General features: G+C 37.9%; 1 protein-coding gene across 1 annotated transcript; it reads left to right on the top strand.

Annotated features, from left to right (window-relative positions):
* The first annotated feature begins 1018 nt into the window (after positions 1–1018).
* Positions 1019–7934, top strand: LOC127447952 (macrophage mannose receptor 1-like). The gene is made up of 6 exons (XM_051710211.1): positions 1019–1032; positions 1182–1241; positions 2455–2835; positions 4717–5043; positions 5151–5239; positions 7346–7934. The coding sequence occupies exons 2-6, from the start codon at positions 1205–1207 to the stop codon at positions 7478–7480; spliced, it is 969 nt and encodes a 322-aa protein (XP_051566171.1). The 5' UTR covers positions 1019–1032; positions 1182–1204; the 3' UTR covers positions 7481–7934.
* Positions 7935–13832: the final 5898 nt, after the last annotated feature.

Here is a 13832-nt window from a genome sequence, read left to right as displayed (position 1 = left end):
AACTAGAGGTCGACCGATAGTGGATTTTGCTGATATGATAACCATGGTGATTAACTGATTAATCGGCCGATAGTTTTTAAAATCGATTTTCAGAATGTTACAAGAAATGACGAGCACAGACATAGAGGCTACAGTTGTCCAAAATGAATAAAATCCCAGAAATAACCAGAAATACATTCAGATTTGGTGCTTAACAGGGGCCTTTTAACTATAAACAAGCTTGAAACACAATTACAGTATTAAATTGATTATCTCATCAAAATAACACAATATGCATTAAAGTGAGGATAAAACTATGAAAGAATATGGCCAATGATGAAAGATTTAGATGCCCATGAGGTGTCTAGAGGCCACTGTTATACTGTTGAACCAAGCCATTTTAAGTGTAGAATCCTCCAGCACTGCTAACAGAGGAACACAGAGGAATATATATAACTCAGATAACCCCTCTGTACAATTGTGGTGAGAAGAATATCATCTCTGAATGCTATTCTGAGATGCAGGTTGGCGCTGTTTTGGTGGCACGAGGGGGACCTACACAATATCAGGCAGGTGATTTTAATGTTGTGGCTGATCAGTGTATATATATATATATATATATATTCCTCTGTGTTCCTCTCTCTCTCTCTATATATATATATACATTTCTTTTTTCATTATCGGCAAACATTGCTACAAAAAGCGAGTATCGGCACATATTAATCGGTTAAATATATCAGTCCACCTCTTGTTTCAAGGTGGGGTGGAAACCCAGATCTTTCAGTAGCGCATGATGCAAAGATGTCAGATGGTCTGGGGTTATTTGAGCTCCATTTTGCAACTGTTATGAAAGCAATACGACCCCATTTGTCCAGTCGAATCACATTCTTTGTTACCCCAGATAGTTAACATCACAAGTCACCTTCAAATGGAGTTTATTTTGCATGAGCTGTTTTCATAAAGTTTGCATGTGTTGTAAAGAGACTTCTATGAAAAGTCATGAAACCATTAGTGAAGAGTAGAGGAGTGAAGAGGATCTTTGTGATCACACAGGTTTGTGTTTTAGAAATAGCAGATTTTCATTGGAATTTAAAAATGGCCCTACATTTTGGACAATGTTTAAAATGGAAAATTTAAAATGGGCAGTATGTTTGTGGTGATATTGAAAGACTGAAAACTTGTTGTTGTTTTTGTTGTTTCAGATTCCTGCTGTATTTCCGAGACAATGGAGCACACAATATTGACACTCCTTGCTTTTATCGGTAGGTTCTGTGTGGCTGTGTGTGTATTTATGCCTTAGGATTAATCAGGATGGTCAACTAGTTGTCCTACAACTTGTGAGTTTATCTAGATTTTTTTATCTTAGTTTTAGTTTTTGTTTTTTCTTAATTGAATTCCCTCTTTTGAAACAAAGCCACCGCCTTTAAAACAAAAATATATAGACAATTACTATTGGACTCCAGATATTTTTTAATAATTGGTTTATGAACACATGGAAGTGAACAGTTTTGGCTACTGTGTCATCTTGCATTGCAGTCATCTTACAAATGAGCATTGCATTTATAAGATAAACGTAAAAAAGACCTCTGCATTCTGTTCCACATGGTTCCAGTCAGTTCAGTTTAAGAAATACACTTTAGGAGGCCTGGATAGCTCAGCGAGAATTGACATTGACTATCACATCTGGAGTCACAAGTTCGAGTTTATTTTGAAAATAATGTCATTTTGCACATTCCAAGTTGATACGGCAGTCGGTACTGAGCCCCTAAGGGGACATAGTGGTTTGAAAAGATGAGTACGGAAGGAAAAATATATGCAATGCTTTTGCGCTCTCTGTCAAATCTTTTGCATTCTCCCCTGAGAAACTTTGCATTCCTTCAGAAAACATTTTCATTTCCTCGCAAAATATTTTTGTTCCCCTGAGAAACTAATAAATAACTTAACCATGATTTTACCCTAGTAATATTGTAGACTGCAGTGACTGTGTTTCTTTGGCAGAAACCATGGTTCAGATACAATTAACCATGTTTTTACCATAGTTAAATTGTAGTAACCATAATTGTAGTAACTGTTTTTGTGTGTGTGTGTGTGTGTGTGTGTGTGTGTGTGTGTGTGTGTGTGTAAACTATGGTTTTACTACAATAACCACACCAAGGTAGTAGTAAAACCATAGTAACCACACAATTACAATCTTTAGTACCATAGTTTTAATTTTCCTGTATTGTTACTATGGTTTCACTACAAACAACATGGTTAAAAGATGGTTTCTCTACCATGGTCAATTTTGTTTGGTTACTATGCTTACTACAAATACCATAGTTCAATTTATTTATAGTGAGTGAATGCAAAACTAATACCCTCTCTGTCATTTAATATTCATGTGTGTGTGTGTGTGTGTGTGTGTGTGTGTGTGCATATGTTAATAGTATTTAGAATGTCTACACTTTATCAACCTCTTAGACTTTTCTTTTTAAGGTTTTTCCATCCCACCGGTCTATCAAAAGCCGACAATCTTGTTCTTCTTTGAGTCAAAGCCCAGAACCTTCACTGCTGCTCAACTCTACTGCAGACAGATGTACACAGATCTAGCGACTATTGAAAACCAGAATGATCTGAAAAAACTTCAAACAAGCATCTCATATAATATTGCATGGATCGGGCTGCAGAAAACGGATCTTCCTCTCTGGCACTGGGCACTGTCTGACAGAGAATTTTATGATGAGGGAGAGACTGAATACAGAAACTGGTCACCTAAAGGGCCAGATGTCCTCGATCAAGACTGTGTGGTGATGAGCGACAAGGGAGAGTTTTACAGTGCCTATTGCACAAGTACCTTTTATTTCATATGTTATGATGGTAAGCAAAAGTGGTTACACTCCTGAAAAGTTGTTAGACACGGATCTGATCCAAAACTACTATGCTGTGTGTATTTTCCATTTCCCTTTTTGATTTGCAGCTAGTTGCACCTATTAAACAAACAAACATAAAAATAGTTTTCTTTAAAATTGATGTCCACATATGTGGACAGCGGGACTAAGTTGTGCAATTTTAAATAATACTAAGCTAGAAAATGATGTTTTCATCAAATTGTTTATTATGTTTCCAGCAGTGTTGGCTATTTATGTTTTTGAGATGTTAGTATTGATTATCATTGTCACATGTCTGTCAAACATGTTGAGTGATCTGCAGCCTGAAACTGAACTTTTGATCTGATTTTAGGAGTGAATGCACTTAACTGCATAGAGAGCTATAGGATGCTCCCTTGCTCCCTATTTAGTGAATGACTTAACCTCCAGTGTGCTGTCTGTCTGCACTGGTCTCAGAACAGTTTGAAATGCACCTAATGTTCATCCTAACTTCATATAAAGCCTCTGAAAGACACATTTATCAGCTTTTGCATGAACCCATTTATTCTCAATGTGATAATACACAGTGAATATAGGAATGCATTTACTAATGTTAATGAATAGAATTGTATTGCACAGGGATAACAAAATAAAATATAACAAACTTTATATTAAAATGAACCGAAATGTGGAATCACGTAAGTGGACATCGTGTTTATCAGGGCGATGACTCTCGAAAAATTTACAGATTTTTTAAAGCGGCATATCAAACGAAACTTGAGACTTTACTCTTTACAACTAAACCTTAAAGAGGTTTCTTACCAGAGGCACTTTCATTGGCGCTGCGCCCGTAGGAGCACTTCACGGTAATCAATGTCATGCTGTTGTGTCACGTGACTCGGTGCGCCAGAAGTTTAACCCTTAAATGACAGTGTAGACCCTTGTGAACAGTAATCAGTCGGTTTTAATTCATTTTAATTATGCATTGCGTATAGCGAAGCCAAAATACAACATCCACACATGTGGACACGGTTAGAACGAGGTTAAACATTTCCTTAAAGCTGCAATGTGTAATTTCTGTGTCTGAAAAAAAAAAATGCGGCATCAGATAGTGTTCACTGAAGAGAGAAACTGTAGATTTAAATTATGTGTATCTGCTAAAAGTGAATTTTGTCAACATTTAGGAGTACACTAGCATATGACTTAATTGCTAATAGACTAAAAGCCACAAAATTAAAATGTTATTTATAGTAGTCATGCCATGCCTTTTTTATTATTTTAATATGTTCCTTGAGGTTCACTTATAATATTAGTAGTAAGGTTTGTTTGTTTGCACAAAAATAAAACAGTAATATATTTGTAAAACACAAGAATTTTCCAGCCTCATTCTGATCCTCTGTTAGAAACGTTCGGTTTTGGTGCTGCTTCTCCTTTAAGACTTGACAATAAACAGCCACTGTTCTGTTTGGCTTTCTGCTCTTGACTGACTATTGGGCGGGGCTACAGGAGCGATTAGGTAAATGTGACATCACAATGTGTAGGTAGTAGAGAACAAATTGCTTTGGCAGCTCGGTTTCAACAAATGCTCTTTATGCAGTGAGGAGGAAGTTTTGAGTTCTGAAACTTACAGTATGTTTTTATAGTACGGTGGCCTCTTACATGTCAAAAGATCAAGGGAAATTTGATTCCTCAAGTCATGACCCCTTTAATGAGGTCTTCAAAGTCAACATGAAATGAAATAGATTCCACTGCTTTCATAATACACATACTGATCTTATTGTCAACAATTCATTTTATGCTCAATTAATAGCTTTAATGCTCTTGTTGAGGTCACAGCTATATGCCAACCTACTTTTAAGATTCTAAATGCTGATTTCGTTTGCTCCCATAGGAAACAACCTTCAGAACTACATCCTTCTCTATTTATTAAGGACATGGAGAGATGCCCAGAGTTACTGTAGACAGTATCACACAGAGCTGGTCAGTGTGAGGAACCAGGAAGAGAACCTGCAGATCCAACAGCTGATACCAAAAGGAACTCTAGTATATATCGGCCTTTTTCAAGACACTTACGCTTGGTCTGATAACAGCAGTTCTTCATTCAGAAACTGGGGTTCGGGTCAACCTGATAGATATGGGCAATGTATTGCAATAAATGAGAAACATTTTTGGCGCGTCGATGATTGCAATGTTAAAAGACCGTTTTTCTGCTATGCCAGTGAGTTTGTATTATGTTTACAAATGTGTATTGGTTTGTTACTAATTCATTTGAACAATATAACAGGTTTTATCTAGTTGACTGAGATTGTAATTGTTTGTGCACAGCGTATAAGAAGAATCAGATTCTGAAAGTGGAGGTGAAATCTGCTCTGAATGTGAATGATCCCGCAATGAAGACGGCCATCTTAGCCAAGGTGAGAAGTTCACTGATAACACAAACCACAACACAGAGACTCTTTTATACTCAGTAAAGAGTGTCTCATAAGGGTCAAAGATGTGACGCTCAATTTTGGTGTGGATCTTTTAAGTTTATTTAACGCATATATTCAAAATGCAATTCACACAGAAGATCATTTGAATACACGTCTGTTTAAATTTCTTAATTAAAATGCATTAATATTTGAAATTTGATCTTGAAATTCACTTTAGAATTTGATCTTAAAATGGCTGAATTTCTTTGGAAATTAAACTTTGGCGTACACTTTTTTTTAATGTATAATTTCTTTGAAAAATGCAACGAAGCAGCATCATTTTAAAACTATGTTTGAAAACCTACTTTAACAATTGTTTTGTACATTCATGTGAATTCAGTGTGCATTTTTCATAATCATAGCATTATTTCCCCCCTCCAGAATATATGGCGCTAAAACAGTGACTATAGTATTTGGAATCATGATTACATTTGATATATTTTCATTCTATTTTTAATTTCATGTATTTTTAAACAGTAGATGTATGTATTTATTTTAGAAATTTTTAGATGTGGATTTATCTGTAAAAAGTCATTTTAGTATTGCAGGTTGAATTTTTCAGATTTAGAAGAAATTCAGACCTCCAAATTCAAATTTGGGATATTTTAATCACAGAAATTCAGATAATAAACAAACATTATCTGAATTATCTTTAGACCAAAGGTCAAGCAAAGCTGAAATAATTACTGAATACAGTACTGAATTTCTGCATTCTTGTTTTGTGTTTTTATATTACGTTCTTATCGTCTGCAGTGCCTAGACCTACTATTGTAATAATACGGTTCACTTGCATTGCCAACTGAGGCTGTAGATTGTAATCAGGGGTGGAAGCCTGGCCACGCCATTGGCCGCACCTCTCCATCTCGGGTGTCACTGTATCCACTCACTTCCATTTTTGTATCCACTTGCCTCCGGCAATGATGCCCGCCCATACCAAACCCCCCCACCGACAATGATGCCCGCCCATACCAAACCCCCCACCGACAATGATGCCCGCCCACACCAAACCCCCCACCGACAATGATGCCCGCCCACACCAAACCCCCCACCGACAATGATGCCCGCCCACACCAAACCCCCCACCGACAATGATGCCCGCCCACACCAAACCCCCCACCGACAATGATGCCCGCCCACACCAAATCCCCCACCGACAATGATGCCCGCCCATACCAAACCCCCCACCGACAATGATGCCCGCCCATACCAAACCCCCCACCGACAATGATGCCCGCCCACACCAAACCCCCCACCGACAATGATGCCCGCCCATACCAAACCCCCCACCGACAATGATGCCCGCCCACACCAAACCCCCCACCGACAATGATGCCCGCCCACACCAAACCCCCCACCGACAATGATGCCCGCCCACACCAAACCCCCCACCGACAATGATGCCCGCCCATACCAAACCCCCCACCGACAATGATGCCCGCCCACACCAAACCCCCCATCGACAATGATGCCCGCCCACACCAAACCCCCCACCGACAATGATGCCCGCCCACACCAAACCCCCCCCCCCCCACTGACAGAAATTCTTGCCCACCACAGACTGATCGCTGGCCCCTGTCCGGCAACCCATGTGTAAAAATCCTGGCACCGCCCCTGACTGTAATATAAAAATATTTAAGTGTCTTCCATTAAAATCATATTAGCCATTTCACAAGTTTCACAAATGTGGGATATACTGTATGTAGTTCAACGCAAACATTAACGTGTGGTGGATAAAACACTTGAACAATCATAATAAAATATGTAAATAAAAGTGTTGGTAATCTTCCTCAAATCAAGTAATAATATAAATGTTTAATCAAAAACATAATCTAAACATGAAAATAGCACGTTTTCATGATCACAGGCAAACCAGGTAACCTCAAACCATGAGATTCTCACGTCAAGTTTCAACCACAGATGACGATAAAGAGCACAAAGTTCCCTAGTGCAGCTTTAAGAGTAAAAAAAAAAACATTTGAGCACATTACGGTAAAGATGTTTTCAAGTGATTCACTCTTTGACTGATCAAAACTTCTTTCTGTTGTTCAGATACAGCAAACACTGAATGAACAGGGCTTTGCAGAAGATGTCACTGTGACATGGAGGAAGCAACAAGATGAACAAGTCTTCCAGAAGATGAATACATTTGTACCTAAAAGTAATAACGGAAGCTCTTGCTCCTGAACTCATCTTTGTGCTTGGAGCAAAATTTCTGTAAAATCATTTAATGCTTATTTGGTTTTAGAGCACATACTGTATTTCTGAATTAATAAATTATGCTTAACAATTTTACAAGTATATTTCCTTAAATTAGCAGACACTTTTAAAGTTATAAATGTTAATTGACTTATTGTAAATGTTGTTTTAGAGTTGTAGAATTTCACTATTGCATTTGTACTCCTTAAGAATAAACATCTGTGTGAAGGTTATTTTTCTCCATTAATCAACATCTTATGGAGTTTTGTGTTCCTTGCCTCAGTTGCCCTTCAGCTTGCTCACTGGGGTCTAAATACAATTATTATTTAATTATTAAATTTGCATGCACATTTTACAATCATATTTAATCAAACTACACAATGATGACTGTAAGACTTTACAGATATTACAGTTTCATTTTCTGTTAATGCCGGATCTTCTGTAAAGCTGCTTTGAAACTATGTGTTGTGAAAAGCACTATACAAATAAATATGACTTGACTTGATTCACTGATGAATCATTCCAACTGTTTTGTGAACTGTTCAGATGATTTATTGAACAGATCTGGCTCAAAAGATTAATTTGCTCAAAACATGAACATCACTGTGGCTGAAACTGAAGGCATCTGCCTTGCTCAGTCAATGAAATACAGTATATACTGCACCTCATCAATTAGGCTAATTAATGGACATTTTTAAACCAGCTTTGAAAAAGACTACAAGCATAAAAGAGCTGTGGGTAATACAGAAACCCAACGTGATCTCATCATGAGTTTTCAAATTTATTTTTATGTAAAGTGTGGTTCTAGCAAACGAACACTTGCTTACGTTTGCACAGACACCGAAACATTCAATATTGACGTATTGACAGCATGTAAAGCTTAATCATATTACCTGAACAGCACTATGTGAGTGAATGGAGTCCAAAGTATAATATGAACACACCTAAAAACAAGCATTCAAAGATGTGCATTCATTCAGTGCATGCACAGAGCACATACGGGAAGTCTCTAAAAATGCATGTACACAGTTCAGCTGATTGATCAAGTTTACCCTCTTTAACTCAATGTTCCTGATCACGATGTATGAAGCAAGCTGTCTGCAGACATAATAATTAACCACAAAATTAACAACTAAACTGAAATAATAGCCTGTGCTTTTAGTTATCAGTTAGTTGTGCATCTAATTTGTGTTTGTTACTGCACTTTTACAGTAGAATGTGGTTGCGTTTACTATGAATCAGTACAATGAGGTTATGCATTAATATAAGTTAACATGAACTAATAAACAACACTTTAAGAGCATTTAATAAGCTTGGTTAGCATTATTTATCAATATCTTTCATTTATTTGTAATGCATGTTAAACATGTACACTGAAAAAATGGGAAAACGCTGGTTGTCCGATTTACTAAATCTTAATTTGTGATGTACACAACAAAATTGAGTTTCTCTTCTAATGTTGTTTTCTTTAATTCTCTAAAATGTGCACTCTACTTGAATAAATTATTTAGGGTGAATGTGAACCAATCAAGTATGTTCAACAACAGCTGCTGCTTAAATGAGCTTATGCAACACAATTCTTGAAACATTTTGTCACAACTCAATTTCACTGCACAAAGAACGTGCTGCTGTGTGATGCTTTACTTGAAATTTAGCATGCTCATGTATACTATTGTTGGCTAAAAGTTAGCTAACTAGCACAACCTAATAATGTTTATCAGTAATGTGACAAAAAAACGATTATGTAGGATACTTAATTGGGTGATAAAAAAAAGAAAAAAAAAAAAACTTTAGGCGACTAACGTGTATTTATACGCCAATAAACAAGGAAGAGCCTTGCAAGAAAAACAAGTACAAGACAATTACAGTCTCAAAAGATGCCAGTTTACCTGCAACAACTATATTCAACTATATTGTTACTTTCTTTTAAAATTGTCTACACAAATATTAATTACCTTTTATGCAAACCTTGTTTCTCTTCCTCAGATGAACAATGTTTCAGTTTGGAAGACACTGACACCGATTTCCATTTTCTGACTTTGCTTGCAATGTGAGACTCTTCATTTAAAATAGTAACCAGTAGCTGAGCTCATCCAGGTGGTTCGATGCAAACTGAGCATCCCATTTATTTTTTAAGCTTGTATGACTCTTATCTTAACAATCACTGAATAATGCATTTATTTAACCTAACATCTATGCTGCACTGAAGCTTATGCCAAAAATGTTATAAGGTCTTATTCAATGTTTTGCTACCCTCAAAACTCACAATAATATAGTTTTATCTTTCAGAATGTGTCTGCATGTGCATCGGAAATTTCTAGTTCTGTGGCAAATCTCAAACAACAGTAATTATACAAGTTTATGGGTCAATGACGTGACACATTATTCTGTGTCTGGAATTATTAATGAAATCTAAAATACATTACAAATGCTATTCAAACAGATAATGAATTGATCTCTTCCATGATGATGTTTTACCATTTTTAATACAAATTTATCCTGCCCACTGCACCACACTGCCACAACATTAACACTCACCAAAGAGAAATACAACCCCAATTCCAAAAAAGTTGGGATACTATGCAAAATGACAATAAAATCAAAAAGAAGTGATTTGTAAATTATATTCACCCTTTGCTATATTGAAAAGTACAACAACTATACATTTGTCACGTCTGGATGTGTTCATGTTCATGTTTTGTGTTAATGTCTTTTATTTTGTCATGTGTTTCCTATGTTCATGTGTCTTGTTCCTATTGGTTCATAGTCTTGTTATTAGTTCTGTTATGCCATTGGTTCATGATCATAGTCTTGTTATCTTGTTTATAGTTCTGTCTGTTCATTAGTTGATGTTTCCCTTGTCCATGTATTTAAGTCTCATGTTTCCATTGTATCAGGGTCAGGTGGGGGGGTTTGGTGTTGGCGGGCATCATTGTCGGTGTGGGGGGTTTGGTATGGGCGGGCATCATTGCCGGAGGCAAGTGGATACAAAAACGGAAGTGAGTGGATACAGTGACACCCGAGATGGAGAGGTGCGGCCAATGGCGTGACCAGGCTTCCACCCCTGTATGTTTGTGCGTGCGTGCGTGCGTGCGTGCGTGCGTGCGTGCGTGCGTGCGTGCTTAGGTCAAGTCGAAGTCGTGTCCACATGTTCATGTTCATGCTCATGCTCATGTTTGTGTTTAGTGTCAAGTCAAGTCAAGTTCGTTTGGTTTCATGTTTCTGGATATATCACATATATAAGGAATAAACTGCACTTGAGTTCTTACTCTTCACATCATCTCGTCTTCCTGTCATTGCCAGCTGATGTTACAGAATACCTGACTAACAAAATGAACCCAGCAGATATCCTTATATGTCTACATCAAGGACAGCGATCTATAGAAGATTACGTGGAGGACTTCTGCATCCTGGCAGACGAGGTAGGCTTCAATGAGATCACCCTCAAACACTTCTTTCATGCAGGCTTGAATGAGCCGGTGCACTCCTGGATGCCTGGTAGTTGGAGTACCTTCAGTCTGGCTCAATATATCGACCTTGCCCTGCGGATAAGTGGTTCAACTTTCACTGTTGGGGAGGCGGATAACGAGCCAGGGTCCCACGTCGTGGCCGCCGAGCCAGGGTCCCACGTCGTGGCCGCCGAGCCAGGGTCCCACGTCGTGGTCGCCGAGCCGGCGTCCCACATCACGGTCACCGAGCTTGCGCCACCTTCTGCCCCAGATCCTTTTTCATGGTCTAGGCCCGCCTCCGCTCCACGGTCCAGGCCCGCCTCCGCTCCACGGTCCAGGCCCGCCTCCGCTCTATGAGCCAGTGCTCATGCCTGCCATGGACAACGAGTCAGCATCCACTCCTACCATGGCCAAGTCAGTGATCTGCTGTACCATGTTACCATGTCATGGCATGTAGCTACGTCAAGTCGCCACAGCCACCTTCATCCCCCCCCCCCGCAATCCCTATTGAACTTGGTGTTTATATTTTGGGGCATCGGGAGCCGCCCCTATTGGGGGGGATATGTCACGTCTGGATGTGTTCATGTTCAAGTTTCCATGTTATGTTTTGTGTTAATGTCTTTTATTTTGAAATGTAGTTCCATGTCATGTTATTTCCTGTTTCATTGTCATGTGATCTTGTCATGTGTTTCCTATGTTCATGTGTCTTGTTCCTATTGGTTCATAGTCTTGTTATTAGTTCTTTTATGCCATTGGTTCATGATTATTGTCTTGTTATCTTGTTTATAGTTCTGTCTGTTCATTAGTTGATGTTTCCCTTGTCCATGTATTTAAGTCTCATGTGTCCATTGTATCAGGGTCAGGTATTGTTTGTTTGTGCTGGCATGCTTAGGTCAAGTCCATGTCCATGTCCATGTCCATGTTCATGTCCATGTTCATGTCCATGTTCATGTCCATGTTCATGTTCATGTTCATGTTCGTGTTTGTGTTTAGTGTCAAGTTTGTTTGGTTTCATGTTTCTGCATTTACCACGTGTATATAAGGAATAAACTTCACTTGGGTTCTTACTCTTCATATCATCTCGTCTACTTAAGTGAAAGTAAAAAAGTACCACATTAAATTGTACTTAAGTATTAAAAAAAGTAAAAGTAACAGCAAGAATGAAAAACAGATTTTTTTTTCCCTTGGTGAGTGGGAGACAAAGGAGACATTTCATCTTGTATGAATCCTTACTAACTCCACTGAAGGAAAATCATTCACTAAGGTAAGGCCTAGGGCTGGGTATTGATACAGATTTCCTAATTTGATTCCAATTCATAAGCTCTCAATTCAATTTACGTTTATGCATTTGGCAGACATTTTTATCCAAAGCGACTTACAGTACACTTATTACAGGGACAATCCCCCTGGAGCAACCTGGAGTTAAGTGCCTTGATCAAGGACACAATGGTGGTGGCTGTGGGGATTGAACCAGCAACCTTCTGACTACCAGTTATGTGCTTTAGCCCACTACGCCATCACCACTCCAGTTTTGGCTCAGTGTCGATTCATATAGGTATATTTCAGTTATAATGTCACTTTTGCTTACATACTGTATGAAAGACATACAGTAAATAAATATAGTATCAATAAATATGATACTATATTGCATATATAGTGAGTGACATCTAAACATTTACCAGCCTTGATTCACATATTAATTATGTGAATCAATATTCATGTTAATTTTGATATTTGTTTTATTTATGTTAACGGACTGAGCAATTTATAGACTCCATATTAAATCATTTTCACTTTGACTAGATACCTCAACACTTGCGATACCAAATCCATCAAATTACCAGAAGTGGAAGCACAACCACACGTTCCTAATTTTTACACAGAATAATATATAATTTGATCAGAAGATAAAACTCAACAATTCCATTGGGATTAAAACAACCGAATAGCTCTCAGAATTTGCTTCGTCACGAGGCATCCAATTGATCTCTGATGAAATTACAAATCAAAGATTACATACATCAGGTAAGTGAAGTGGACATTAGTGTAAAACCGACTTATTGACCGACTAACTGTCATGGTGGAGCAGCAGTTTATGGAGAATCTTGCTACGCAAGTTATTTAAATTATAGACATGTTTATATCTAGCTACCTGAATGATCACACCCGGTTAAATGGCACAAACATTTAACAGACTACTGCTGATATAGAATGATAATCTTTCTTTTGTGGTTTTACTCGACAGTGTAAACGTATTAATCCAGAATCCTGTTATTTTCCTAAAGATGCAAGGTGTGCTATTTTGCTGTAGGCTAATTTGTATTCAAAATCTCAAGCAGGGTCAAGCTTGAACCCCCAACCTTCTGACCAGTAACCCAGAGCCTTAACCACTGAGCTACCACTGCCCCTTATATAACAGGATAGTGCAGAGCGGATCATATGCACGATTAAACTGGGCTTCCCTCGATATAGTGGTGCAGATGGCAAAACGTATATGACCTGTTTGATTTCTACACAAGAATTTTATTTTTTAAAGCGCTATAAAGCAATTCAGCCATTTCAAATGGCTACAGCTCCGACATTCTGAACAGCACTGATGAAGGAAAGAGAAAACACCTGCACCAGCATCAATTACAAGACTTTCCATGTCTACACATCAACACCCTTACAAACATTTATCACAGTAAACTGTAACAGAATTTTTTATTACAACTGTGGCAATTGTATTTAAAAAGTTGCATTTTTAAATGTGTTCAGGCTATTATATTTTACATTAAAAAACAAAACAAAAAACTGTTTATTTGTTAAGAAGGACTACCTAACTAACCACTGAGGAGCCAACTATGGTAAACACAAGGGCATGTAGGCTACAATGCAGAATATACATTATG

This window comes from Myxocyprinus asiaticus, chromosome 1 (genome assembly GCF_019703515.2).
Source record: "Myxocyprinus asiaticus isolate MX2 ecotype Aquarium Trade chromosome 1, UBuf_Myxa_2, whole genome shotgun sequence".
Lineage (NCBI taxonomy): Eukaryota > Metazoa > Chordata > Actinopteri > Cypriniformes > Catostomidae > Myxocyprinus > Myxocyprinus asiaticus.
This window is presented reverse-complemented; position numbering and strand designations above follow the sequence as displayed.